Below are 27,009 nucleotides of genomic sequence, written 5' to 3'. Positions count from 1 at the left end.
TGCTAGACAGATACTTTGTTTGCACAGTCCTACCATAATTTAGTCACTCCTAGACGTACGTCTGGCGTCTGGGGGATTGTTTACCTCGATGAAGGAAAGATATTGTCTCACAGGTTATGTTTATTCGGCTATATCCAGTGCTGAGCTTTGATGAAACTTTACGAGACCGGCGAAACGCTTCACAGGCGGGAGATACGTGGCGTGATTGACAGCTTTGACACCAAATGGATATACGTGAAAATCAGATGACATGATTTCACAACTTTTCATTGGCCATTTAGGTATGTGACGCATAATGTATACGGAAATGAACCTGGACATTCAATCCGTCGAAAAAATCTCAAAATCGGCAAAATGGACATACGTGGTTTTCATCGGACAGCCACGAAATAAAAAAAATAGTATAAGCCAATACTTAAAGTGACATCCTAACGCAAACACCAAATCTAACCCTAAACCGAAGTGACAATGGTTTGAAAATAGGAAAAAGCAGTTGAGTAACCAATCTGTGACAATGACACGGAGAAGAAAGTCCGTGGTACGGCCAAGGAAAATGCGGAGATCCATGACAATGCAGCGGAAAAATTAGCAAAATATTCTGTGACCATACCACGGAAGTTTGTGAGAACATGTTGGATGTATCCCAGTGGTTGTTTTCTTTAAAAATCAAACATTATTTGCTATTAATACCTTTGTGTAATAATGCCGTAACTAAAATGTTAATTTTAGATATGTGTATTAACGAAGAAAAGGGTAAATTTTGATTTCATGTTGACTTCAAGACACTCACCAAGTGATCCATATACAAGACACTCCCACCCATCCTATTGACTTTTAACCACTTTTATGCTGAATTTCTCGCAAATTGACCCATGAATGTCTATAATAATAATAATAATAATAATAATAATAATAATAATAGCAAATTAATCATACATTTAGCTATACTGTAACTGTCAATCTACCAGTACATAAAGTAAATATTATAAAGTATGGAATTTCCTTTAGGCCAAGAGTAATGGTATGAAAGGGCAATCATTTTCCATGCAAAACAAATACGCAAAGACTTGAGGCTATAAAGGTTTATAAAATTTTGTTAAGTCTTTGGATTACTGCATGAAAGTTTTGTGTCCTTCGTAATGAAACGCAATGCCCCTGGCCTATAGGTGGAGACATACAAGCAAGTCCCAAATCCTTTCTACTCACGATCCAGTTACGACAGACTAGCACCAACACAACAAATCAATGATCGACACAGAGCAAAGAGAGAGAGAATCAGAGAGAGAAAGTAAGAGAGAAATGAGGCGCAGCTGACACACAGCAGACGGTGAGAAAACACTGCGTCTAAATGGAGATCAAAACGTAAAAGTAACAGAAACCATAACAAGATCTAAGAAACAGAACTCAAGGTCAACAAGAGACTCCAACACACCAAACGTCTAATAAAACAAAGAGCGTTAGATAGAGCAACGTCCACAGACAAGATCATGAGAGAGGGCAGGAAACAGACAAGGAAAAAAGAGTGTGAAGCAAGGAGTTTGGACTCCTGACGCAAAGCAGAGTTTGCGGATGGAAGCAGCTCCTTTTTTTGACACGGGTGGGGAATAGTTACTCGCGAGTCGAAGGTCCTATGGTTCCTGCGATCATCTTTGAGCCCCTCCAGCCTAGAGTGGAGCTTCGGCAATGAACAGAAACAAAAGGATTTACAACAGACAGAGCAAAGGAAAAGCTTTGGGAGACCAAAGAAAGAAAATAAGAGTTTCAAAGACAGCAGTTGCTCAGTTTACACAAAACAAGCCGAGAGATGACAGGGAACGAGCACTGAGGAGGTGATCTGATTGGACGATAATTCGGCAGTGGGCTAATGTTTAAAAGGGAGGTGGGTTGTTATGCCAGCCAGCCAGGAAGTTAGCACAGGTTAGCGGGGAAAGGGCTGCGGTGAGGCACAATGTCACTCAGCACAGTTAGCGGAATCACACAGCACATACTGCACTTGTGGTCCAGTCATTATTTTTTGTTAGACAAAAAAGGCACTATAGTGTCATAGGTGTTGAGTGTATCTGTGCAGATGGCCGAGTCAGAATTTACATCACATTGATTTAAATTTCTATATGTGGTCTGAAGGGAGTATGAATGTGCAAGTGGGTGAATGGGGAGATTACTGTCAGGAGGGTTATGGGTGGATAGATGGGTAGATGAACAACAACATGACTGATTTTACATTTACGCATTTGACATCATACATACAGACATTTTTATTTAAAGCGACACCATGTAATATTTCAACCTTCATAATAAATTTTCAAGACCCTTGTGATAGTACATCGACTTTAAATAGGTTGAATGACATGTCTAACATAGCCTGACGGGGTCTGTATCGCTTTTACTCGTACTTTAAAACTTATGGTTTCTGGTAGTAACCAGAGCACAAAAAAAAACTACAAAATTTGACTGCTTTACGGCATACGTCACTTCCTCAACACAATTTTTTATTTACGTGAATTTTGCTGGAGGCTACTGAAGGAGTGTAGAGAGCAACTTCTATTATGTGATTCTGTGGCACTGTGTTAGTGTCACGTACCTATGACACGGGTGACCCGGGTTCGATTCCCCTTTAACGGCGCATTCACACGGGGCGTCAGCGTTAACGCTTCCCATTCACTTTTAATGGGTGATGTCATGCGTTGCCGAACTGAATTGTGGATCCGCTGGCGCCGCGTCAGTGCCGTTGCTCGCGGCAGAAGTTGAACATTTCTCAACTTTTCAAGCGGCAACGCGTGCGTCAGCCAATCAGATCGCCTTATGCAAATTACTTAGACAGAGCAAGCCAATTACGTTTATGGAAGAACGGAGCATGTGTAGCGGCCACTGTGATTGGCTGTTGGCCACGCTTCAGACAAGCCTTCCGTTAAGCGTTAACGCTTACGCCCCGTGTGAATGCGCCGTAAGGCAATTTTTTATATAAACTCACGATCTTGATTCATACATAAATGCATACATTAAAAAGTAAATCATGGCTGATTTAAAAGATTCAGTGAAATGAAAGTACTGCTTACAAGCTGACCAGTCCTCACACACAAAGGATGAAAAGTGATGCATCAGCATACAAGCAGATGAAAGCTGATCCCTGGTCAGTGAAATGAAGATGGAGTAATTGGGGAAACAGCAGTGGGCAATGAATTCCTAAGTAAGTGTCAGGACCAGCATAAGGAACGTAACCAATCAGGAATGATTGATAAGACAGTGTGTGAACTAAGAACTGCAATGCTAGCGAGTTGTTTTATAATGAGTCTAGAATGGGACTCTGTTTTAAAACTTAGTGAGCTGCCTACCTAGACAACATGACTATAAGCATTATTTAAATGACTCCGCAAATATTAGACAGTAGCTTCGTTTACATGCAACCAAATAATCTGTTTGTAATCGTATGATGGCTCAATCGTATTGAAAAGCCTTCACGTGAACACCTTAATCAATACGATTGAGGTCGATTGGATGCAAATTTCGATCGTATTGAAAGGGGTGGTGGTGTAGTGCGATCTGTGATCCGATCATCAGTAGAAAAGTTTGCATGTAAACGCGTGAAATGTAGTATTTTCTCAGTCGGATGCAAAAATACATTGTGCACATGCGTAGAACATTTGTGTTCAAGTTCACGTCTTAAATTTACCTAATTTTTACGTATCACATAATTCTCGTCAAATAAACATGCAATAGCAAGGCTATGGCAACACGCATTATTAAGGTAATGTGGTCACGTGCTGTACATATTTGCAGCGTTCGTGTGTACTTTTATAACATTAGGCTACATAAAGCAATAAAATGGCATTGTGACTTTCAAAAATTGTGTTTTCATTGCCTATATCTAAAATTTCTTAAGGACTTTTTTTGTTTATTTATCTAGAGATTCTGTGCGCTGGGTGGCGTTGCCAAGTCCTCTGTTTTTTTTCGAGTTCAGATTTGGGCTACTGTTTAAACGGTCTCCGCGGCTTGGTTGTTGTCTGCGAAAGTATTGCGTTCATTAGTTATTGGTTTTAGGGCTATGAATAGTCATTGGCATGCTTTTAGGCTAGTTTTGAATGTCCATTGGAATGGTTATGATACGGGAAGCTGGCAACCCTGGCGGTACGCTTGCGCAGACGTTTGGTGGCTACACAAAGCAAGAAAATAGCATCGTGACTTTCACAAATTGTGTTTTCGTTGCCTATATCTGAAAACTTCTTAAGGAAAAATTTTTCCAACTCAGCTTTGTACATTAATCTAGAGATTCTGTGCGCTGGGTGGCGTTGCCAAGTCCTCTGTTTTTGTTCGAGTTCAGATTTGGGCTACTGTTTAAACGGTCTCCGCGGCTTGGTTGTTGTCTTCGAAAGTATTGAGTTCATTGGTTATTGGTTTTTGGGCTATGAATAGTCATTGGGATGATTTTAGGCTAGTTTTGAATGTCCATTGGGATGGTTATGATACGAGAAGCTGGCAACCCTGGCGGTACCCTTGCGCAGACGTTTGGTGGCTACACAAAGCAAGAAAATAGCATCGTGACTTTCAAAAATGGTGGTTTCGTTGCCTATATCTGAAAACTTCTTAAAGAAATTTTTTCCAATTCAGCTTTGTACATTAATCTAGAGATTCTGTGCGCTGGGTGGCGTTGCCAAGTCCTCTGCTTTTTTTCGAGTTCAGATTTGGGCTACTGTTTAAACGGTCTCCGCGGCTTGGTTGTTGTCTGCGAAAGTATTGCGTTCATTAGTTATTGGTTTTAGGGCTATGAATAGTCATTGGCATGCTTTTAGGCTAGTTTTGAATGTCCATTGGAATGGTTATGATACGGGAAGCTGGCAACCCTGGCGGTACGCTTGCGCAGACGTTTGGTGGCTACACAAAGCAAGAAAATAGCATCGTGACTTTCAAAAATTGTGTTTTCGTTGCCTATATCTGAAAACTTCTTAAGGAAAAATTTTTCCAACTCAGCTTTGTACATTAATCTAGAGATTCTGTGCGCTGGGTGGCGTTGCCAAGTCCTCTGTTTTTGTTCGAGTTCAGATTTGGGCTACTGTTTAAACGGTCTCCGCGGCTTGGTTGTTGTCTTCGAAAGTATTGAGTTCATTGGTTATTGGTTTTTGGGCTATGAATAGTCATTGGGATGATTTTAGGCTAGTTTTGAATGTCCATTGGGATGGTTATGATACGAGAAGCTGGCAACCCTGGCGGTACCCTTGCGCAGACGTTTGGTGGCTACACAAAGCAAGAAAATAGCATCGTGACTTTCAAAAATTGTGTTTTCGTTGCCTATATCTGAAAACTTCTTAAGGAAAATTTTTTCCAACTCAGCTTTGTACATTAATCTAGAGATTCTGTGCGCTGGGTGGCATTGCCAAGTCCTCTGCTTTTTTTCGAGTTCAGATTTGGGCTACTGTTTAAACGGTCTCCGCGGCTTGGTTGTTGTCTGCGAAACTATTGCGTTCATTAGTTATTGGTTTTTGGGCTATGAATAGTCATTGGGATGCTTTTAGGCTAGTTTTGAATGTCCATTGGAATGGTTATGATACGGGAAGCTGGCAACAATGGCGGTACGCTTGCGCAGACGTTTGGTGGCTACACAAAGCAAGAAAATAGTATCGTGACTTTCAAAAATTGTGTTTTCATTGCCTATATCTGAAACTTAAGAAAAACGTTCTTCAACTCAGCTTTGTACATTTATCTAGAGATTCTGTGGGCTGGGTGGCGTTGCCAAGTCCTCTGCTTTTTTTCCGAGTTCAGATTTGGGCTACTGTTTAAACGGTCTCCGCGGCTTGGTTGTTGTCTGCGAAAGTATTGCGTTCATTAGTTATTGGTTTTTGGTCTATGAATAGTCATTGGGATGATTTTAGGCTAGTTTTGAATGTCCATTGGGATGGTTATGATACGGGAAGCTGGCAACCCTGGCTGTGCGCTTGCACAGACGTTCGGTTTATATAGAATGTGCATTTTATTCAGATTGCAAAGTTTAGGGTACATGTTAACTGCATTTTCGTAATCTTCAATCGGATTAAATTCAGTCTGATTGACAAAATGTTGTGAATGTAAACATAGCCAATGTAGTTCTGTTAAATTACTGTGGTGTTGGGTATAGTAGATAATAGATATACATTTCTGACCACCACACCAAGTGTATTGCTGTATTCAAGTGCTGTGTGCATTCAAGAGCCCTGTGACAATTTAAGAAAAGATTAAAAAATATACAGTAAGATCTGCATTCGCTTTCATTACATTCTGCTATGATTAGCAAACACCATACTGTATCCGGTTGAAACATTCCCTTGGAAGTTAGCTTCCAAATTAAGCAGTATCTAGAAAAGGCAGCTCACTAGTTTTTCAAACAGATCTTGAGGAAAAAGTGCCCTAACACTCCAATTTCAGGATGTGGCCGCAAGCAACAATCTGAGAGGACGCTGGTGCACGCTGGCGTGTGTGATTGACTGAGTGCTAATAAATGGGAAAGTTAGGGGAGAAAGGGAATATCCGTTTACCTGGTCCAAGGTAGAGTACCTTGACTTGAGTGTGATGACCTCATCCAGGTGAGCCCTGAACTCTCTCCGTGAGGCCTGAGGGAAGCCACAGGACAGTAACTCACCTGAGACAGCCATCCCCATTAACATACATACAAACACACATCACAGTAAACACAAATCACAGACACACACACAAACGCACAATCTATCTACGGATCAGCTAACACTGGGATGAAAAATGTGAGGGGGAAGAAAATGAAAACTCAAAGCAAAAAAATCGTTGCGGTTACTACATGACCAAACCAGAGGAAAGCAGGGGTAGTGTGTCTTTGTATGGGATGCTGATTTTTCAGGGGATTTCAAAGAAAAAGAGACCAATCAAATCTCAAATCTTGTTTCCGTAACCCGTAAAAACAGAAGTGTTACGTTATTATGTTACGTAGTGTTACAGTACGTAACAGAAAAATAACGTTATTATGAGGTATACTATGTTGGTGTCTTGAGAGACAAGAGAGTATTTTAGATGCAGTTGTTAAAGGACCAATATTATGTCCTATTTACAAGATGTAATGTAAGTCTCAGGTGTGCCTAGAATGGGTATGTAAAGTTTCAGCTCAAAATACCCCACAAATATTTTGTTATAGCATGTCCAAAATGCCCCTATTTGTGTGCGCTGTTTTCATGTGTGTACCTTTAAATGCAAATGAGCTACTGCTTTCGGTTCAAAATAAACCTGATTTCTGTGAATACAGTCTGGAAGTTTAGTATCTCTAGCTGCATAAGTACTAAAAGTGCTAACAAACACATTTAGAAAAGCTTTTAGGTAAAATTAACCAGTCAGTCAGTGGTTGTGGGCGCGGCTATGTTTGTGTGACGTCACATTAACAAGAGAATCAAAGCAGCATGTCTAATGAGCCTGCTTTGGTTTAAAGGGGGATTTTTTCATGGGAGGGTTGTTGTGTTCACACACTGCCAACACACATTTATGTCCAAACACATTGTAAAAATGGATTTTGCATAATATGGGCCCTTTAAAGGTCAGTTAAAACTCAGACTTCAAGAGTACTTAATGAGCTGGAGCCATCAACAGATGAATTACACACAGTCAAGCACACATACACGCACTAAAACTAGAAAATGTTTTGGAAAAAATGGACCGCGGATGAGACAGAGTTGCCAAATAGTGATGAGTGAGGTGTGTGAGCAATGATTGGCTGAGTCTTAGAGAGGGGCGTAGTTAGTCGCTGGGAGATGAACAGTGCTGTGTAAAACATGCTGTACCTCTGTGACACTATAAGTGGATGAGCAGGAGGTGAGCCGGGCCTGGTGCAGGGAGAGAGGGAACAGGAGGGTTAACACTGCAGCCACAAGCAAGGAAAAAAAACACACAAACAGCATTCCCATTATAACAGAGGTACATGGGCAGATGCTGGCCGTTACTCTACATGAAGAGGTAACAACATCAAGACACCAAAATCCCACTTCATTTTATATGAACTAGGGCTGCAACTAACGATTATTTTCATAATTAATTTATCTGGTGATTATTTTCTCGATTAATCGACTAATCGGATAAAAAAAACTTCACTTATAATAGCTAAATAAGGCACTAAATTAGGATACACACTACTACACAGTTTTGCTAGTATAATCTTTTTGATTTTAATATTTTAAGCATTAAAAAAACTTTGTGCAGTTTCTAAATAGTGAAACAACTTTAAACGTAAAAATATAAATAAACAAAAAGTGATACACACAAGTTGTTACAGTAATAAAAACTTAGATTTTCCCCTTACATACAAACAAATGCTTGGTTTGTGGTTCATTACTATTTTTATGGAAAAAAAAATATATATAAAAAAACAAACTCACTTAAAGGATGAAATTAAACCTTTATTAACCAGAGTTCCTTTACGCTTTTGCTTCCATCACTGTCCTGTTAGGTGGCCAATCAAAATCAATTTAAAAGCATTTCAATGACTATTCACAGACCAAATACCAACAACTAATGAACCAAATCCTTCCATCTCTAACCCGCAGAAAAACATCAACCTACGAAAACAGTTTAAATGTAGCCCAACTCCGAACTCTGCAGAAAGGCAGAGGACCTGGCAACGTTGCCTTACTTAAACAAGCTGCTTGCGTGGTGAGAAGCAGCACCAGCATGTGCTGTATAAAGTAACAGCTCCAGAATTGAGTTATAACTGTCTGACGGTGGTTGTCAGAGTTGACAACGAATTTCTTAATCGATTATTATCGATTTTATCGATTCATTGTTGCAGCCCTAGTCTGAACTCAACTTGCACAATCATCAAGACCCTTAAAGGAATAGTCTACTCATTTTCAATAGCTTTTCTAAGCGGATTTAAAAGAGGAACTATTTTTAAGGTCTAATAGCACTTTTGGGAGGTCACTTCTAACTTTATCTCTAAATGGTACCATTGAATGAATGGGGCTAAGCTAAATGCTATTGAAGCGTCGCAGCGCGCTCCAGCGCTTACGTGCACGCACACAGATGATAGAGGGATGTATCAACAATTCTTAGTTAAGGTAATAACATATTTTAATATTGAAAATGAGTAGACTATTCCTTTAATATAGAGGAAATCTATTGAGGAAGTTAATGCAGTCAAAACTGTGTTTTAGTTTCTAATGCTGTGTTCACACCAGCCGAGGTAGAGGCGTCAAGCGCAAGTGATTTTAATGTTAAGTCAATGTGAAGACATGTTGATAAGCGTCTGGAGGTCTCGCGGCCCAAATGAGGCGTTTTGTGCGGCGCGGTAGACGTGATTCCGCCTCATTTGCGCGAATGGTGCGAATTGAGCGTTGCAGCGGGAAACGCGAGAGTTGAGCATTTTTTACTTTGGCAGAAAAAGGCGCCGCGTTAACCAATCAGTAGCTTGCTCTAGTAGTGATGTAATCACAGGAAGCGAGCGGAGTCGCAGAAGCCCCTCCCATGACACGAATTTCCACGTGAATGTCTCAATGACTAGTATTTCACATGCGGCTTTAACGCGCAAATGAAGCAAGTAAACTCAAAATGTTCACGCCTCAAGCGCAGTTGGTGTGAACCCACAGTAATAGGCTCCTAATAGATTTGCACATGTAGGGTCCAAATTTAAGCATTGAAAAATCTCTCATAATTCTCAAACAGGACAAATCTCTCATCTTTGGTTTTTGCATCTTTTGGTCTCGTGGCAAAACACAGATGACATGCACAAATAATAAAAAAATATAAATTTTCGTTTAAAGGGGACATATCATGAAAATCTGACTTTTCCATGTTTAAGTGCTATAATTGGGTCCCCAGTGCTTCTATCAACCTAGAAATGTGCAAAAGAACAATCCTGTAACTTAGTTTTGGTAAACCACTCTCTGCAAGCATGTGAAAAAAACACGTCATTGAAATCTGGCTCCCCTTGTGATGTCATGACTATCCAACCACGGTACTGCCATTTAGTGCAGAAATCAGCTCATTTGCATTTTAAAGGACACACTCCAAAACTGCACCTTTTTGGTCACACCTACAAAATTATCTATATGGTATTTTGAGCTAAAACTTTTCATACGTACTCTGGGGACACCAAAGATTTATTTTAAATCTTTAAAAAAGTCTTGTGAAATGTCCCCTTTAACATCATAACTGGCGTACCATGTGTTTGCCTTAATTCATAAAATTAAGCCACAAAGACAAAAAAATGCAGGCTAGCGCATGATGCTACTAGTGACCCAATGACCTGCGCTGTTTGCTGCAAGTTTACTTTTTCAAGAAAAAGTCACAACAAAACTTGTAATTTTATTTAAATAATACAGAAAACATTATTTAAAAAAATTGACAGATAAATTCACCTGATATTAGCAATTGTGGCAAGAAGCTAATTTTGGACCCGGTGTACATGTTAAAACAGGTGATAAAATGATGCACCTGTGAAAGGGTATAGTGAGATGCAGGATGAATAAGTGTTTAAATAAAGAAAACAGGAACTGTGGTCAAAACTATGATAATGGACATTGGACACGCACACACTTTTTGAATAATCAGTGCCTGTCAAATATAATAAGTACACAACTGTGCATGCAGAGAGAGAGAGAGAGAGAGAGAGAGAGAGAGAGGAGAGAGAGAGAGAGAGAGAGAGAGAGAGAGAGAGAGAGAGAGAGAGAGAGAGAGAGAGAGAGAGAGAGAGAGAGAGAGAGTAATGAAAAAATTAAATTCCGAGGCACTGCCAAATACAATATGTATCTCTTCCAAAACTGTCACACACCTGTCAAATTCAATGACAGGGCCATGTAGTAATCACCACGGCAACCGTAAAGACCCTTTCTTCCTTTAGCTGACCTTCATCTCCTCTCCAATCATCAATTAAGTAATGAGGAGGTGGGGTCATCAATGTCCAAAGGGACTGTCAATGTCTACGCATTATTATTGGAAATGGTAATCAAGGTACACTCTGGTCACACTATTCCTGCTATTGCCTTACTGCTAGCATGTGCGTATCTTCAAGATGATGTTAATATTTTGACATTAAAACACTTTCTCCTATTACAGTGGAAAGTGCTTAAAGGCACAATATGTATATTTGGCTGCTAGAGGTCGAAAAACAATAACAAAGGTTTAGCTTGATGATGCTGTGAAGGAGCGTGGAATGATGGGAGTTGTGCTATAATGTACTTTTGTGCTATAATGCAAGCAAACAAAGTGGCATGCAAGACCCTACAACTAATACAACTAATACTTCAATAACGTGGACATGAACATGCCGACAGGCAATAAAAAAGGGACAGTAGACTGTTTAAAATTTCTCTGGATTTAAACACTGTTAAGACATTTGGGATAATGCAAGTACACAAATAAACAAAATATATAACACTGCTATTTTAATGCAATATTTTTTACATATTGTGCCTTTAAAGGGACATTTTTAAAAATATACTAATTTTCCAGCTCCCCTAGAGTTAAACATTTGATTTTTACCGTTTTGGAATCCATTCAGCCGATCTCCGGGTCTGGCGGTACCACTTTTAGCATAGCTTAGTTTCAAATATTTTTCCTATTTAAAACATGACTCTTCTGTAGTTACATCGTGTACTAAAACTGACAGAAAATTCAAAGTTGCGATTTTCTAGGAAGATATGTCTAGGAACTATACTCTTATTCTGGCATAATAATCAAGGACTTTGCTGCCGTAACATGGCTGCAGGAGTCGCAATGATATTACGCAGCAGCCGAAAATAGTCCCTTAGTAACTTTCAATGGCAGGGGACTATTTTCGGGCAGTGCGTAATATCACTATGCCTGCCCTGCTGCGGCTATGTTACAGCAGCAAAGTCCTTGATTATTACGCCAGAATGAAAATATAGTTGCTAACCATATCTGCCTAGAAAATCGCAACTTTTAATTTTCTGTCAGCCTTAGTACACGATGTAACTACAGAAGAGTCAAGCTTTAAATAGAAAAAATATCAAAACTCTTTGGGTTTTTTTAGCAAGACGCTAATGGTCTAACCAGATTCAATGGATTGTGCTAAGCTATGCTAAAAGTGTTAGCGCCAGAACCGGAGAACAGCTAAATAGTTTCCAAAGCGCTAAGAATCAAATGTTTAACTCTAGGGGAGCTGGAAAAAGAGCATATTTTCAAAAAAAGTGGAGTGTCCCTTTAATGCCTGTTTTTATGTAACAAAAACAATATTTTATACACAAACGTATATAAAATATTCAACTATTTTGCCACAAAAAAGCCCCTCTGGAGTTCACAAATAATGTATTGCTTGGCATCCAAATATTAAATAAAAATTATCATTACAAATGTGATATTTTGGACTTCTTGTAAAGGAGTTAAAGTAACAGTTTCGCTTAAAAGTTTTCACGCATATTCTCATGTCCTGCGTAGGTGAAAGATGCAGCTCTTATTCAGTATTAACACTCTTTGTTTAATTACAGTCTGTCTGCACGACTGAAAGGCCTTTCAGGCGTATCTTTACCCAACCTCACCACCACACATACACATCAGTGAGCCCACAACACACTCGCCTCAGTGAGCACACACACATGCGCTGTCCCTCTGAGCATCTACACAATTCTTTCCACACAATTCAAGTCAGCAGAGAACAGAACTTCAGTCTCAATCAGTAGTCAAAGGAAAACTGTGATACTAGAGTAACAATACACAATATATTGCAGCTCAGCAGGTGGGTAATTCTGCAATATGTTTAGAAACGTTTACAGAGCAAGATCTGACAAAATGTCTATATTTGATGTTTCCACATGCTTATTCAACAAGGTATGTGATGATTTTTCACAAATTAGTTTCGTTATACAAAGTGGTTTGCATTTTCCATCCATTTTAAAGACGGTTTTATACCTGCCCCCCTCCTCCTCAGACTCAATGCTCACATGGGTTGCCAGACATCTACAGGAGCGCAACTGACGATGGAAAGCATTAAGCCTTACACTGTACTGTAAGTTTACCGTCTAATTTTTACTTTTGCAATGTTTTTGTTGTGTGCAAATTACCAAAAATGTTTATGCTAAGGACTTCATTTGGACAACTAAAGGCGATTTTCTCAATATTTAGATTTTTTGTACCCTCAAATTTCAGATTTTTAAATAGTTATATCTTAGCTATATATTGTCCTATCCTAAAAAAATACATAATATTAAAGCTTGTTTATTCAGTTTTCAGATGATGTATAAATCTCAAAAATGTACCCTTATGACTGGTTTTGTGGTCCAGGGTCACATTAAAGTAACCGTAGCTGTCAAACTAAACAAATGAGTATATTGGCAGTGAACGGTATCACACAGACCAAAACAAAAACAGACATTCCAGCACAAAAATGCGCATTATAACTGCAATAGCAGTTTTCAGAGAAACATTACTATGCATATATTGTAGTATTTTTTTTATTTAGTATAGTCAAAAACCTACATACTGCTCCTTTAAAGCTCCTATAACACACACTGTTTCTGCATATCTGATGTTAATCTTGAGTACCTATATAGTAGTACTACCTCCTTCATATCTCAGAAGTCTTTAGCTTTATCAGATTTATAAAAGACAGATCAGCTCTAGCGATTCTTTCCGATAATGTACAAAAAAAATCGGAAGGAGGAGTCACCGGCTACGGGAGGAGCGAGTCACGAGTCGTGCAACACTGTATACAAAACAACTTATGATTGACTACATGTCCGTGTCGTTTATATTATATGCACTTACGCGCCGATGTCCAACATAACACAGAATTCTTACTTACCAAATGCAACTCATGTCCCAGTTGGGACTTTTCATTGAAATCTAGCGGTAATAAAACACACACAATACTCCGCTCCTACCCCCGATAAACAAACTATATCCATTGTTTCCATAATGCTGGCTTTCTTCTCCTTACATCCAAAAACACACTTCTATTATGCCATTGAGAAGTCTTGATATAAAACAAATCTGTCGCGTGAAGTGATGCATGTAACTTCTAGCGTCCTCAGTTCTCGCTTTCCCGCTGATTGACGTGTGGGCATGTTTTTCCGGAGGAAGTGCCCATAAAAAAATTATACGTATGGCTTACCCCTGATATGTCAGCTCGACCCATATTCTAAAAAAAATTTCAGAAACTTGTACGAACATGTGCATTCGGCACAGAAATACTCTGTAACACGTCCAACTGCTTTTTTGACACGTTGCATTTGTTTAGCATGAGGAAACCTACTCTTAAACTGTGTTAAAGGCGCTCTAAGCGAATTGACACGTTTTAGACCATAAAACATTTTTTGTTACATACAGCAAACATTTCCTCACTATCTGCTTGCTGCCTGTCCACTGATCAAACTGTAAAAAAACGCAATCTCTGTAGACAGCTCAGACTCGACAAACGGCAAAATCAACATAGTGGCCAAACCTAGCACAACAAAACATAACAAAGTGTTCCAGCCAATAAACGACAAGAAGGATTTGGGGGTGGGGGTTGGGCGCGTTCATGAAAGCACGGACGGGAGAGGGAGGGGGAGGCGTTAGCTACGCTCCGTTTGTTTGAAAACAGTTCAAACATCAACAGGAAGTGACGTCGCACATTATTCGCTTAGAGAGCCTTTAATAAGTCAGAATGCATGAAATACCGTTGAACACCCCACCTTTAATAATGCATAATTACTATATGCATATTCATTAACAATTATAATAATTGTTATATAATAAAAAATATTAAAATATAACGATTAATAATTTTTTTAGTAATTTAAAAGTAATAGCAATAAAATATAATAAACAATTATGTGAAAATGCAAATACCAAACCAAACATAGTCGTAAATGTATTTAAGCCTATAACCAAAATGATTTATTCTATGATATTCAAAACATCTTTTGAAAAATCATAAACCTTTATCATAAGCTTTCCTCAAACAAACAAATGCATTGCCATCTCTGTTTAAAATATAATCACTTAGTATTTAATTTAAAATATTTACAGAACTTACGTGGTTTTCCTATTTCTATTTTCGTGTAAAGCTGCTTTGAAACCATGTAACACTGTAAAAAAGCACTATATAAATATACATTTTGATTAACTAATTGTTTGATTTAAAGAACTAAACTTTCTTATCTTTCAAAAATGTGAAGAACCTTTTTACACCACAAAGAACCTTTTGTGAAACCAAAAGGTTCTTTCGATGTTAAAGGTTCCCAATGGAACCATTTAGACAAAAATGGTTCCTCTATGGCAACGTGAAACACCTTTATTTTAAGAGCCCTAGTCGATATCAACCCTAATCAAACCTTAATTTCAGATTGTTTAAGCAATTTAACATATTATTGTACTCGATCTGTACTACTGCTATTTTTCTACTTTAAGCCACATTATTTCACATATGAGGTTATGTATATCAAAAAGAAAAAATAACAGTGTGTAACAGAAACCAATTCCTCTCCCACTAAACACAACACAGACACACAGTGCAAATGCACCATATTCAAATAACATGCATGCATGTGTGCATGTGTAAATTTGTTGTTGTAGAGCTACAAAAAAAGCACAACAAAATGCAATAAGGCAACAAGGTCCTATAAGGTCTTGGAAAAGCACTAATACTAAACCAAATGCAACTCCAAACAGCAGCGCTGCTCCATTCACAGAGCCCGATACTAAAATTTCCTTATGTGCTACACTAAAGCACTGCAGCTGTTATGAAATCACAGGTCTCGATCCCAGCAGGGGGCCGCTACATACACCACACATCACACACTGAATTCACCCCAAAACAGAGCATCCCACCCCGATGCATCTGCCACGGATTCCCCCGGAGTTTGTCTGAAACCCTACCATCTCACACACACGCAACCACTCACGCACGCACATCCGACATAAACACGCTGACGACAAAACACAGTGACGCATCAGAGCGGAGAAAGTCAGCGCTTACCATGCTTGATCCCGACATGCAGCAGAATGCTGCAAGTCTCCCATGCGCACACAGGCACACAAACGCACGCTACACGCATGAAGCTTGCTTGAGTGTAGGAGGGGAGAGAGAGGTGGAGACATGGGAGAAAAGAAAACGTGCAAAGCGACTGATCTAGCGTTAATAACATGCATTTACCACGCAAGAAAAGATTTTCAAATACACTGAGACGGGTTTTAAAATTCTTCACAATTATCTTTGGTGTATTGTTTCACCTTTTTAAAAAGAACAAAGAGGATGATGAAAGACCACAAGGATCTAAATTTAGAGGCAATAGATCTTAGCGCTGTGTGGTACAGTACTGTACAATGTAACGGTCCTGACTGCTGTCTGTGGGGTTGTGTGTGTGCCAAGTGAGTTTTCTGAATTTCAGGGCAAACAAATATAAAAGATTGTGGGTGAGATAAAGAAGGGGGAAAGCAGGGTCTTATGTAACAGCTGGATGCATTTAGATCTACACTTAAAAAAAGAGATTCATTCAATTTTCTCAATTTTTTGCAATCAATTTACAGGGTTCCCACACCTTAGTTAACTTCAAATTAAAGGAACTTTCAAGGACTTTCCAGGTCCAACACCCTCAAATTCAAGGACTAAATGTGGGGACACATTTCAAGTGAGAGCAAGGTTACATTGTGTTACCTTTTAAGATACATTGTTACAGTTCCCTTTCAAGGGAACTTGCACTGCATCACTGCGGACGCCTCCAGGGGTGCGTCTGAATTTGTATATCAAATTCAACCAATGGTGAGGCTTAACAACAAAGACAGGGTGAAGCAGGAGCCAGGATGTATATTGCTATCTGAAATATTGGCAAAGACGGCGTTACAGGGACGCAGGACGTATGGCGAGGGAGATGCAGCTTCTCGTTCCCTTCTCAGGGAACAACAGTTATATACGTAACCCGAGACGTTTTTATGTGTCAAACACAACTATACAAAAAAGCATTTTGGTATGAATCAACATTCACATACAGAAGATATAAGCATTCAAAGCGAACAGTTTAGCATGTGTGCTTAAAAGGCTAGAAATTTTATGATATTATCCTACACTACACCGGGAATAATATGGATTTTTTTCCAGAAACTTCTTGCATAAAATAGATTCAAGCACTTTCAATGACCTGTATCTACGTACGTACATTTTCAAAAACTTCCCAGGGCCTTGAATTTTTTCCTCCAGATTCACAAACTTTCAAGGATTTCAAGGTCCCGTAGGAACCCTGAATTTATTTAAAGCTAAATCTAAACAAAAGTTGTTTGTTTAAATAGCTTAAATAAATTGATTGCAACCCCTTACCTTAAAAAAATTTGTAAATTAAATGAATAATTTTTTCAGTGTACTGAGGGAATGCGGTGGGCTTGTGTGTGTCTGTGTGTGAGTGTATATTGATTTCAGTTCTTTCAGATGATGTATGCTTTTATTCCGTTCACTAATAAGTCACCATCTATTTATATGGAGAGGAGGGGTACATCGGCCACAGATAAAACCTGACTGTGCTGAAATATTATTAGTTATAGACAGCCAATCCAGAGCATACTTTTTTCTTTTATGAAACATATTTTAAATATTTAACAGCAGACTCACTCATTGGTTGCAGTAATATTGTAAAAAGTACTTTTTAAAGGGTTACTTCACCCCAAAATTACACTTACCCTCCCGGCTTTTATCAAAAATATCTTAAAAATGGTGTTCTGAAAACAATCAAAGGACAAAGGTGGTTTAGAACGACACAAGGGTAAGTGATTTATAATATTATTGTAATTTTGGGGTGAACTATTATTATTTAATAATTTCAGATTTTTCAAAAAAGTTCAGTTTTTTCACCATGTCTGATATTTCCTTAAAAAATAGACAATAAATATAAAGTCAGTAAGCTTAGCATCACTCCTGTTTGTGTCACAAATGCATTTTACCCACATACATTTTCTGCACGTTTCAATAACATAATATGTTAATGAAACGTGCAGAGAATTTATGTGGGTAAAATTATTTTTGCTCTCATGTCAAAGGCGCGCTCACAAAGCACACACGTAATGGACTACACATACATGTCAGCACTAAATTTACTTTGTGTAGCCTCTTTCGGTAACCACTAAGTGCCACCTGACACGACTGTTTAGTATCGAAAGCTAAATCACAATACGCTTGTCAAGAAAAACAGCAGTAAGCAGAATTACAAGCAAGCCTGAGGTCACATCTGAAGATCAGACTTTATTAAACTTCTGCTTAACACAGGCAATTTCTTTGCACCCTGGCAAAAAAATTAAAACAGAAAGTTAAATACTTCTAATTCTTTGCAAGATCAACTCCTTGGTGTCTGGTATAGACCATTTCAAATGATGTAAACAACACTGGTCCAGAAGCACTTCCTGTTACAGTTTGTGACAGTTATTTTTTTATTTCACATATATCATTATCTTTAAAATGTTTGTTTAACTTCACTTAATTCAGGTTTATATGTTCTGTTGGTTTATTTAATCCCAACGTTTATCTAGTGTTAAAAAACGGAAACAGGAAGTGCTTCTGGACCAGTGTTGTTTACATCTTTTGAAATGGTCTTTATAGATGGTTTGTGTTGTACAACACATTATGTCCACCAGAGGGAGAGAGAGAGAGAAAGACAGAAAGAGGATAAATAAAAAAGAGAGAGATTGCTGATGTAGTTAATCTATGTTTCCATTTCCACAAATTACTTTTGGACCCATCCTCATATGGGTTAACAGCAATACACAGTGGTTAACTAAGGTCTGATCAATCTTTAACAAAAAGCAGTGCATTGGGAATACCCCAAGTAGTGACAAGGAACCGTCACCAAACTGCAGAAACTACTAAAAAGTGAAGAAACTAAGTGAAAAGATTTCTTTATGTAAAAGAGCAGAAATCAAGGATCCTGCCCTCAGACACTTGTCAAAATGTACAAAATGTACATTCAGATGAAACCAATAACTTGACAGCAACTACAAACTAGAGTTCATTAAACCGAGTAGCGGTTACGATGAAAGTCCAAAGTTGAGATGATCGAGTATGACCATGAATTATGAAGCGACTATACACACAATGGCTACCAAAACCTGAAAAAGGCTTCAGTTTGTGATGCTATACTGTACTTTAAATAATGGATATAACATTGATATAAACATAAACAAGGTTTAAAAACACACAAAGGTCAAAAGCAACTCCTGAACCTTCCCTAAAAAGATTCACGTCCGTAACGATATCAAATAACACGTTTGGATCTGAAATATAAAACTGGTCACATCAGGTACATCAGCAATGCAAACTGAATTGAACCAGTGTGGAAGCTCCGCCTTTCCTCTCTTTTTCCGGCCCAAAGATCAGAGTCGCCTCTTTATGGAAAGCAAAGCAGGGCATCAAAGCGGCCAATGAGGTGGCGGCAGATGAAGATCCAGCCATGAAGGATAAGAGGAGCATGACGAAACAAAAAGCTGAGCTTGTGGGAGCAAGGAATAGTGTGATTGAAGTGGAAGAGGCGGGATCTTACCTTAGGGGTGGGGCAGGAGGCAGTGGAGAGGCGGGACTGCTGAGCACAAGGAGATTCAGAAGGCGTTGTGCTAAGAGAGGCGGTGTCTCGTGGTAACACTTGCACGCCTCGTGAAATGATGGATTCTGGTATCTGCAAATACAAGACAACCAAGCAAATGTCAGTCAAATTCAGTAAATAAGTATCAAAATTAGAAATTTTTACCATAAATAATGAGATGTGGCAATGATTTAGCTCTTAAAGGGACACCCCACTTTTTTTGAAAATGTGCTTATTTTTCAGCTCCCATAGAGTTAAACATTTGACTTTTACCGTTTTGGAATCCATTCAGCTGATCTCCGTGTCTGGCGCTAACACTTTTAGCATAGTTTAGCATAATCCATTGAATCCGATTAGACCATTAGCATCAAAAATAATCAAAAAGAAAAAGAAAAATATTTTTCCTATTTAAAATTTGACTCTTCTGTACTTACACCATGTACTAAGACCGACGGAAAATTAATAGTTGGGATTTTAATAGTGCCCTGCTATTGAAAGTAACCAAGAGGACTATTTTCGGGGACTGCGTAATATCATAATAATTTAAAATTGTTCTCAATTGCAAAACTATCAAATTTTTAACCCGTCGCTCTATTTTTATTTTTTATTTTTGATAAACAGCATTAGTTTATTTATTTTGCATGAAAACGTAAACAATTTAATAATATGATTTTTGCAGTTAACAGTATCATTATCCTATAACTGCCACTTTTAGAAACAGACCCCTTTTTCATAATTAGCGATTTGACAGTGTTGACGTCACAAGGTCATTTACATATTAAAGTTCACCCAAAAATGATAATTCTGTAATCCTTTTCTCATCCTCATGTTGTTCTAAACATGTATGAATTTCTTTTTTCTGATAAACACAAAAGAAAATATTTTGATAAATGATAGTAAGCACAGATTGATTGTAACCATTGACATCCATAGTAGGAAAAACATTACAATGGAATTTAATGGGTATCGTCAACTGTGTGCTTACCACCATCTTCTTCATCATTTATCACAATACTTTCATAATATTTGTTTTCCTACTATGGGAGTCAATGCTTACAATCAGCTATGTGCTTACCATCATTTATCAAAATATATATTTTGTGTTTAGAAAAAAGAAATTCATACAGGTTTGTAACAACATGAGGATGAGAAAATGATGACAGAATTTTTATTTTTAGGTGAACTATCCCTTTAAACTATTAAAGGCACGGTCCCTAAATGAGCTTGAAAATCGCTGCAAGAATCCTTGACTTAACAGAACAGTTCACCCAAAAATGAAAATTCTATCATCGTTTAATGCATTTAAAACAGATCTGGGGCACAATTTACTTCTATAGTATTATTTTTCCTACTATGGAAATCAATTGTGCCCCAGTTTGGTTATAAACATTATTCAAAATATCTTAATTTGTATTCGGGAGAACTAAGACATTTATACAAGTTTGAAGCAACTTCATAGTAAGTAAATGATGACAGAATTTTCATTTTTGGGTGAACTATCCCTTTAAGTTATAATCAGACTTAAGGAGGAATTAAAAAAGCTACAAATGCACACATACATGAAAAATCATTACTTATACAGGCTGAGATTTTTTACTGCAGTCAGGCGAGTCTTCGTGCAAAACCAACTGCAGTAGAAGCGTGGTGGGATTAAAAGCGAGTCTGATGGGCAAAGGGGTGAAGAGCGCTGGGATGTTCCACAGTAACGTTGGGGCTTAACATATCGCTAATTAACATTGGGGCTAAATCAAGTCCTCACAGCTCCAAAAGCGCTTTAATTACTCGACGCTGTGCTATTAATAGCGCTCGACTCTGCATTCCCAAGAGACTTACGGTATGATCGCTCCCTGTGGAGAACACAGTAATGCCAACCTGCATGACCTCATTATAAGAGAACTACTACAGAATATATATTCAAAGCTCTGTTAAAAGGAAAGCTTTACAAGACCTGGTTGGATAAGAATAAAAATATTGCTTACTGGTTAATAGTCCGACAAAACGTGCTGTGGTATGAGCTTACTCGGATTATACATTTTCTGAGGAAGACGAGAGGTGCTCGCGTATGCAAAACTTAAAAAGATAGGGTGTCACTAGGGCGACACACCCTATGCGGTTTCTAGGGAGTTTGGGACGGTTGGGTGTTGGTCAGAGGAGCCCAAGCCATACTTTTAAGGACTTTGTGGTCCACAAGATTTGATGCACTGTATCGTCTATGTCTGATATTGAATGAATTTCACCTTAAAGGAATAGTCTACTCATTTTCAATATTAAAATATGTTATTACCTTAACTAAGAATTGTTGATACATCCCTCTATCATCTGTGTGCGTGCACGTAAGCGCTGGAGTGCGCTGCGACGCTTCGATAGCATTTAGCTTAGCCCTATTCATTCAATGGTACCATTTAGAGATAAAGTTAGAAGTGACCAAACACATCAACGTTTTTCCTATTTAAGACGAGTAGTTATACGAGCAAGTTTGGTGGTACAAAATAAAACGTAGCGCTTTTCTAAGCGGATTTAAAAGAGGAGCTACATTTTATGGCGTAATAGCACTTTTAGGAGTACTTCGACTCGCCTGAAAAGTCCGCTTCCCTTCTCACTCTCATAATGGGAGAGGGAGGGTGTTACTGCGCCGAGTCGAAGTACTCCCAAAACTGCTATTACGCCATAAAATATAGTTCCTCTTTTAAATCCGCTTAGAAAAGCGTTACGTTTTATTTTGTACCACCAAACTTGCTCGTATAACTACTCGTCTTAAATAGGAAAAACGTTGATGTGTTTGGTCACTTCTAACTTTATCTCTAAATGGTACCATTGAATGAATGGGGCTAAGCTAAATGCTATCGAAGCGTCGCAGCACGCTCCAGCGCTTACGTGCACGCACACAGATGATAGAGGGATTTATCAACAATTCTTAGTTAAGGTAATAACAAATTTTAATATTGAAAATGAGTAGACTATTCCTTTAAAGTTTAATACTTGGGGTTAGTGGTTTGTTGCCTCAGTAGTGATAGTGACTGGTTGACAACCTATACGCAACCTAACTATATAAAGTAAACACTCTCTAATAGATTAAAGGTGCATTGTGTAACTTTTAGAAGGGTCATTTGACAGAAATGCAATATAATATACATAACAATATTATAAGTGGTGTATAAAAAAACCTACATAATGAACTCTACTGTTTTTATTACTTTAGTATGATCCGTTTTTATCTACATTTACGCGGGTCCCCTAACATGGAAGTCGCCATTATGTTTCTACAATAGCCCTAAACACAAAAACTGTTCTACAAAGAGCATTTCATTCTTACGTTGTCTCAGACAATGACATGTTTGTCCTGTGGCAGCTACAGTAGCTTCTCATTGCGTTTCGTAATCGAGATTGCAATTCAAAATCTCACCACTAGTTGCCGCTAAAAAACCCTTAGTTTACCTTTAAAAACTGCATGCTTAAATAGCCAATGAAATAGCAGGATGAGATAAAGCGGGTGGGGATGCCAGTGTGTGTGTGGCTTACCGAGTGGCTGCAAGAGCAGGTGAAATGGGAGGGAATTGAAGTGGGAGGGATGAAGCCACTCAAGGGCCGCCCACCTTTCCCCATGTAAACAGCATGGCTGGAAAGGGACTTCATGCTCTGATGATGAACACGAGACGTGTCAACATGACAAGAGACTTCACACAAATCTTCTCACATACATGCACACACAAAACACAATACATGAACGATGGAAACGTCAACAATGTGACATGGAAAATCTTTAACAAATTAAATGTCAAAATGAATTATATGCAAAAATAAAAACTATTACATTTAAATTAAATTTATATACATTTTTGGGAATATTTCCTTAAAGTCAGTTTAATGCAGCAGGCTGGGCAACCATTTTGGGTAACACTTTACTTAAAAGGGGTGTGCATAAGACCGACATGACATCTTTATAATCATGACATGACACGTGTTATGAAAATAAAGAAGATTTTATGCACGTTTATGACAACTGTCATTAAGTGTCATTTGTTCAATTATGTCATTTTTAAAGCAAAGATGACATTGTTTGAGATGTCTTTGTTATGACAACTTGACATAAACCAATACATCATAACTTATAAATCTGTCATAAACATGAATGAAACTTAAGAATCTACCTAGCTTTATGGGTTAACATTACATTAAACTGTCATTTAAATATTAAGTGTTAATACTAATAATACTAAATAGTTTTATAACGTCATCATGAATATTTTTCTTGACCTTAACTACAGTGGTACATATTGAACTTGTCTTAATGTCATTAAGTGTTAATAATATGTCAAATAATTTTAAATACCTTATTGTACTGCTTTCATTGAATTTGGGGTGAAAGCAATAAAAAATAATTTAATAAATTTTTATTATTATTATTATTATTATTATTGGATGATTGATTTTATTTCTTTAACACCTGGAGGAAACGTAAAAAAACATTATGAACTGAAAAATATTTATGACGCTGTTATAAAACTATTAACACTTAATGATATTTTAATGACAAATTATATTTGTACCACTGTAGTTGAGGTCAAAAAAAATATTCATGACACTGTTATAAAACTATTTGACAGAGTATTAACACTTAATGATATTTTAATGACTGGTAAAAAAAAAATGGTCAGTTATGTTGTCTTGGTAATGTCAAGTTGTCATGACAAGTTATGATGTATTGCTTAATGTCAAGTTGCCATAACAAAGACATCTCAAACAATGTCATCTTTGCATTAAAAACTACATAACTGAACAAATTACACTTAATGACAGTTGTCATAAAATCTCCTTCATGTTCATAATACGTGTCATGTCGTGATTATGAAGGTGTCATGTCAGTCTTATGAACACCACTTTATGTAAAATGTTACCCAGTTTTGCAGCTAGAGGCGCTCACCTTAGCAGCAATGGCAGCTGCTGTGATGTGAGAAGAGCCGCTGTCTTCTGTGGACGCCACACCACTGTCCTTCTTCTCCTCATCCTCTTCCTCACACTGCACACCCTTGTCTTCTGTCTGCTTGTGTAGGTTGTTGGTGGGTGGAGGGGAGAGAGGTGGAGGAGGAGATGGCAGGTCCTCCAGGGCGTCATGTACCTCCTTCACTTTCACGATAGCATCCCTCAGCAAATCGATGGCGTGAGGAAGAGCGGGCAGGATAAACTGGAAGCACTCCTGAAAAAGAGGACAAAGAGTAAAGAACAGATGGAACAAGTTAAGAAATTCCGTATTATATTTGGACCACTGTAGTTGAGGTCAAAAAAATATTCATGACGCTGTTATAAAACTATATGACAGAGTTTTAACACTTAATGACATTTTAATGACAAATTATATTTGTAACACTGTAGTTGAGGTCAAGAAAAATATTCATGACACTGTTATAAAACTATTGCAACAAATATTGCAATTTAATAGCCCCAACCAACATCTCTCAGCATCTCTTTGGAGCTCTACATGTTTCAATCCTTCTTAACATCATCTGCTCTGGTTTAAATGTACCGTTTAGCAGCAATGTCAGGTGTTCACAGCACAAATCTCTCTTGTTCTGCTTCAAAGTAACGGTCTTTTAGCAACGACCCACTATCTATCCGAACCCCTAATAGGACGACTTACAGGCCAACCTATTGACTCGAACTTAATGGAATTTCTAATACAGTTGGACATCCTCCATTTTGAGGCACTAATGTCTGATAAGGGCACAGCTTGTGAATGTAACACAGGTGGCCGAACTGGATTGCTCTTAAATTGCATTGCTTAAGTAGTTTAGACAGCAGACATTAATAATTATGAAGTAATGGACAGCAGAGGGGACGGAGAACGGAGTCCAGGATTTTGCGGTGGAGCGTTGCTCACCCCAGGTCGGATGTGGTCTCCATTATGGCTCAAAGTTAAAATGAAGATTAATGAGTGGAGACATTAAAAGTCTATAGGCTACTTTATGTCCTCACGGTGTGTGTGGGTCTATTTTCGTCTTCCTGGTACAAGGTGAGGCACATGTGTGTGTGCATGTGCTGACACTTCAGATCTGAGCAGGATGCTATGTAGGAGAACTGGCACCATCAGCTCCAAGGAAAAGTGATGGCAACTCACGCAAATTTACCATGTGAGAACGTGTGAAAGTGGATTTTGACTATATCAGTAACTTAAGGTGGGAAAACACCAGCCACTTGATGTTAAAAGTGAAATTTGTAACTTTTAAAAGGATCTCTTGACAGAAATGCAATATAATATACATAACTATACTATCAGTGGTGTTTAATTTGTTTTGTTACCTTAGAATGAGATGTTTTTATTTACATACACCGTGGGTCCCCTTACATGGAAGCCATCATGTTTCTACAGCAACCCTAAACGGACAAACTTTTCTATTCATGAATATCAGTCATGTGACCTTTTACGTCATTCCAGTTGCCTGCCGCCATCTTGAGTACCTACCGAGTACCAGTAGGCTACTGACAAGCATTGGCTAGCCTGCTACAATTTACGGATTTCTTATCTTTTACTGTCTATGATTCTTACGGATACAGGAAATGGCTACGAAAGACAACATTTCGCACCTCGACTGTCATTTTATGGCGTAATAGCACTTTTGGGAGTACTTCGACTCGGCGCAGTAACACCCTCCCTCTCCCATTATGAGAGTGAGAAGGGGAGCGGACTTTTCAGGCAAGTCGAAGTACTCCCAAAAGTGCTATTACCCCATAAAATATAGTTCCTCTTTTAAATCCGCTTAGAAAAACGCTACGTTTTATTTTGTACCACCAAACTTGCTCGTATAACTACTCGGCTAAAATAGGAAAAACGTTGATGTGTTTGGTCACTTCTAACTTTATTTCTAAACGGTCCAATTGAATGAATGGGGCTAAGCTAAATGCTATCGAAGCGTCGCAGCGCGCTCCAGCGCTTACGTGCACGCACACAGATGATAGAGGGATGTATCAACAGTTCTTAGTTAAGGTAATAACATATTTTAATATTGAAAATGAGTAGACTATTCCTTTAATAATACCTGTAAAATGATAAAGCTCAAAGTTCACTGCCGGGCGATATATTTTCTTTAACAGAATTCGCCTTTCAAAGCCTGCAGCGAACGGCCGCTTTGGACTCTATTTCCTGCTTTAATGACGTCACTAGAACAGTTTTTTAACTAAACTCCGCCCACAGGAATACGTCAGTGGGCAGCTAAGCTAACAGCAAGCTAAGCTACTATCGAATCACAACACACTAAACAAGCTACACAATAAGAACTCGATACGTATTTCTGAAGGAGGGACTTCATAGAACAAAAAAAGACATCAGCCCGTGATGAGGACAGTGAAAACAGCACTCTACCGATAAGTAAATTGTGAAAAATACTGCGTTTTTTTACACGTGAAACATGAACACATGTTATATTGCGCGCTGTAAACACAATCAAAGCTTCAAAAACACAGAAAAAATGGGACCTTTAAAAGACAGATCAGCTTTAACAAGTCTTTCCGAATAAACCCGAACTCTTGGAGGCGCACCGAGGGC

General features: G+C 38.3%; 1 protein-coding gene across 9 annotated transcripts in view; it reads right to left on the bottom strand.

Annotated features, from left to right (window-relative positions):
* LOC129417213 (gephyrin) overlaps positions 1–27,009 on the bottom strand; it is a 110,586-nt gene that overhangs the window by 33,491 nt on the left and 50,086 nt on the right. Inside the window, exons 7-12 of one of the 9 annotated variants that reach the window (XM_055171739.2) lie at positions 24,394–24,666; positions 22,992–23,108; positions 19,434–19,565; positions 7,767–7,808; positions 6,504–6,578; positions 1,613–1,675 (exon numbers count right to left, since the gene is read on the bottom strand). In XM_055171739.2, coding sequence (XP_055027714.1) covers positions 1,613–1,675; positions 6,504–6,578; positions 7,767–7,808; positions 19,434–19,565; positions 22,992–23,108; positions 24,394–24,666 — 702 coding nt within the window. The remainder of the gene's footprint in view (positions 1–1,612; positions 1,676–6,503; positions 6,579–7,766; positions 7,809–19,433; positions 19,566–22,991; positions 23,109–24,393; positions 24,667–27,009) is intronic. The other 8 variants (XM_073864701.1, XM_055171741.2, XM_073864702.1 and 5 more) reach the window with 8 other exon arrangements.

This window comes from Misgurnus anguillicaudatus, unplaced genomic scaffold (genome assembly GCF_027580225.2).
Source record: "Misgurnus anguillicaudatus unplaced genomic scaffold, ASM2758022v2 HiC_scaffold_28, whole genome shotgun sequence".
In the NCBI taxonomy this organism is placed as follows: Eukaryota; Metazoa; Chordata; class Actinopteri; order Cypriniformes; family Cobitidae; genus Misgurnus; species Misgurnus anguillicaudatus.
The sequence above is the reverse complement of the archived record's forward strand: the minus strand, read 5'-3'. Positions and strand labels throughout refer to the sequence as shown.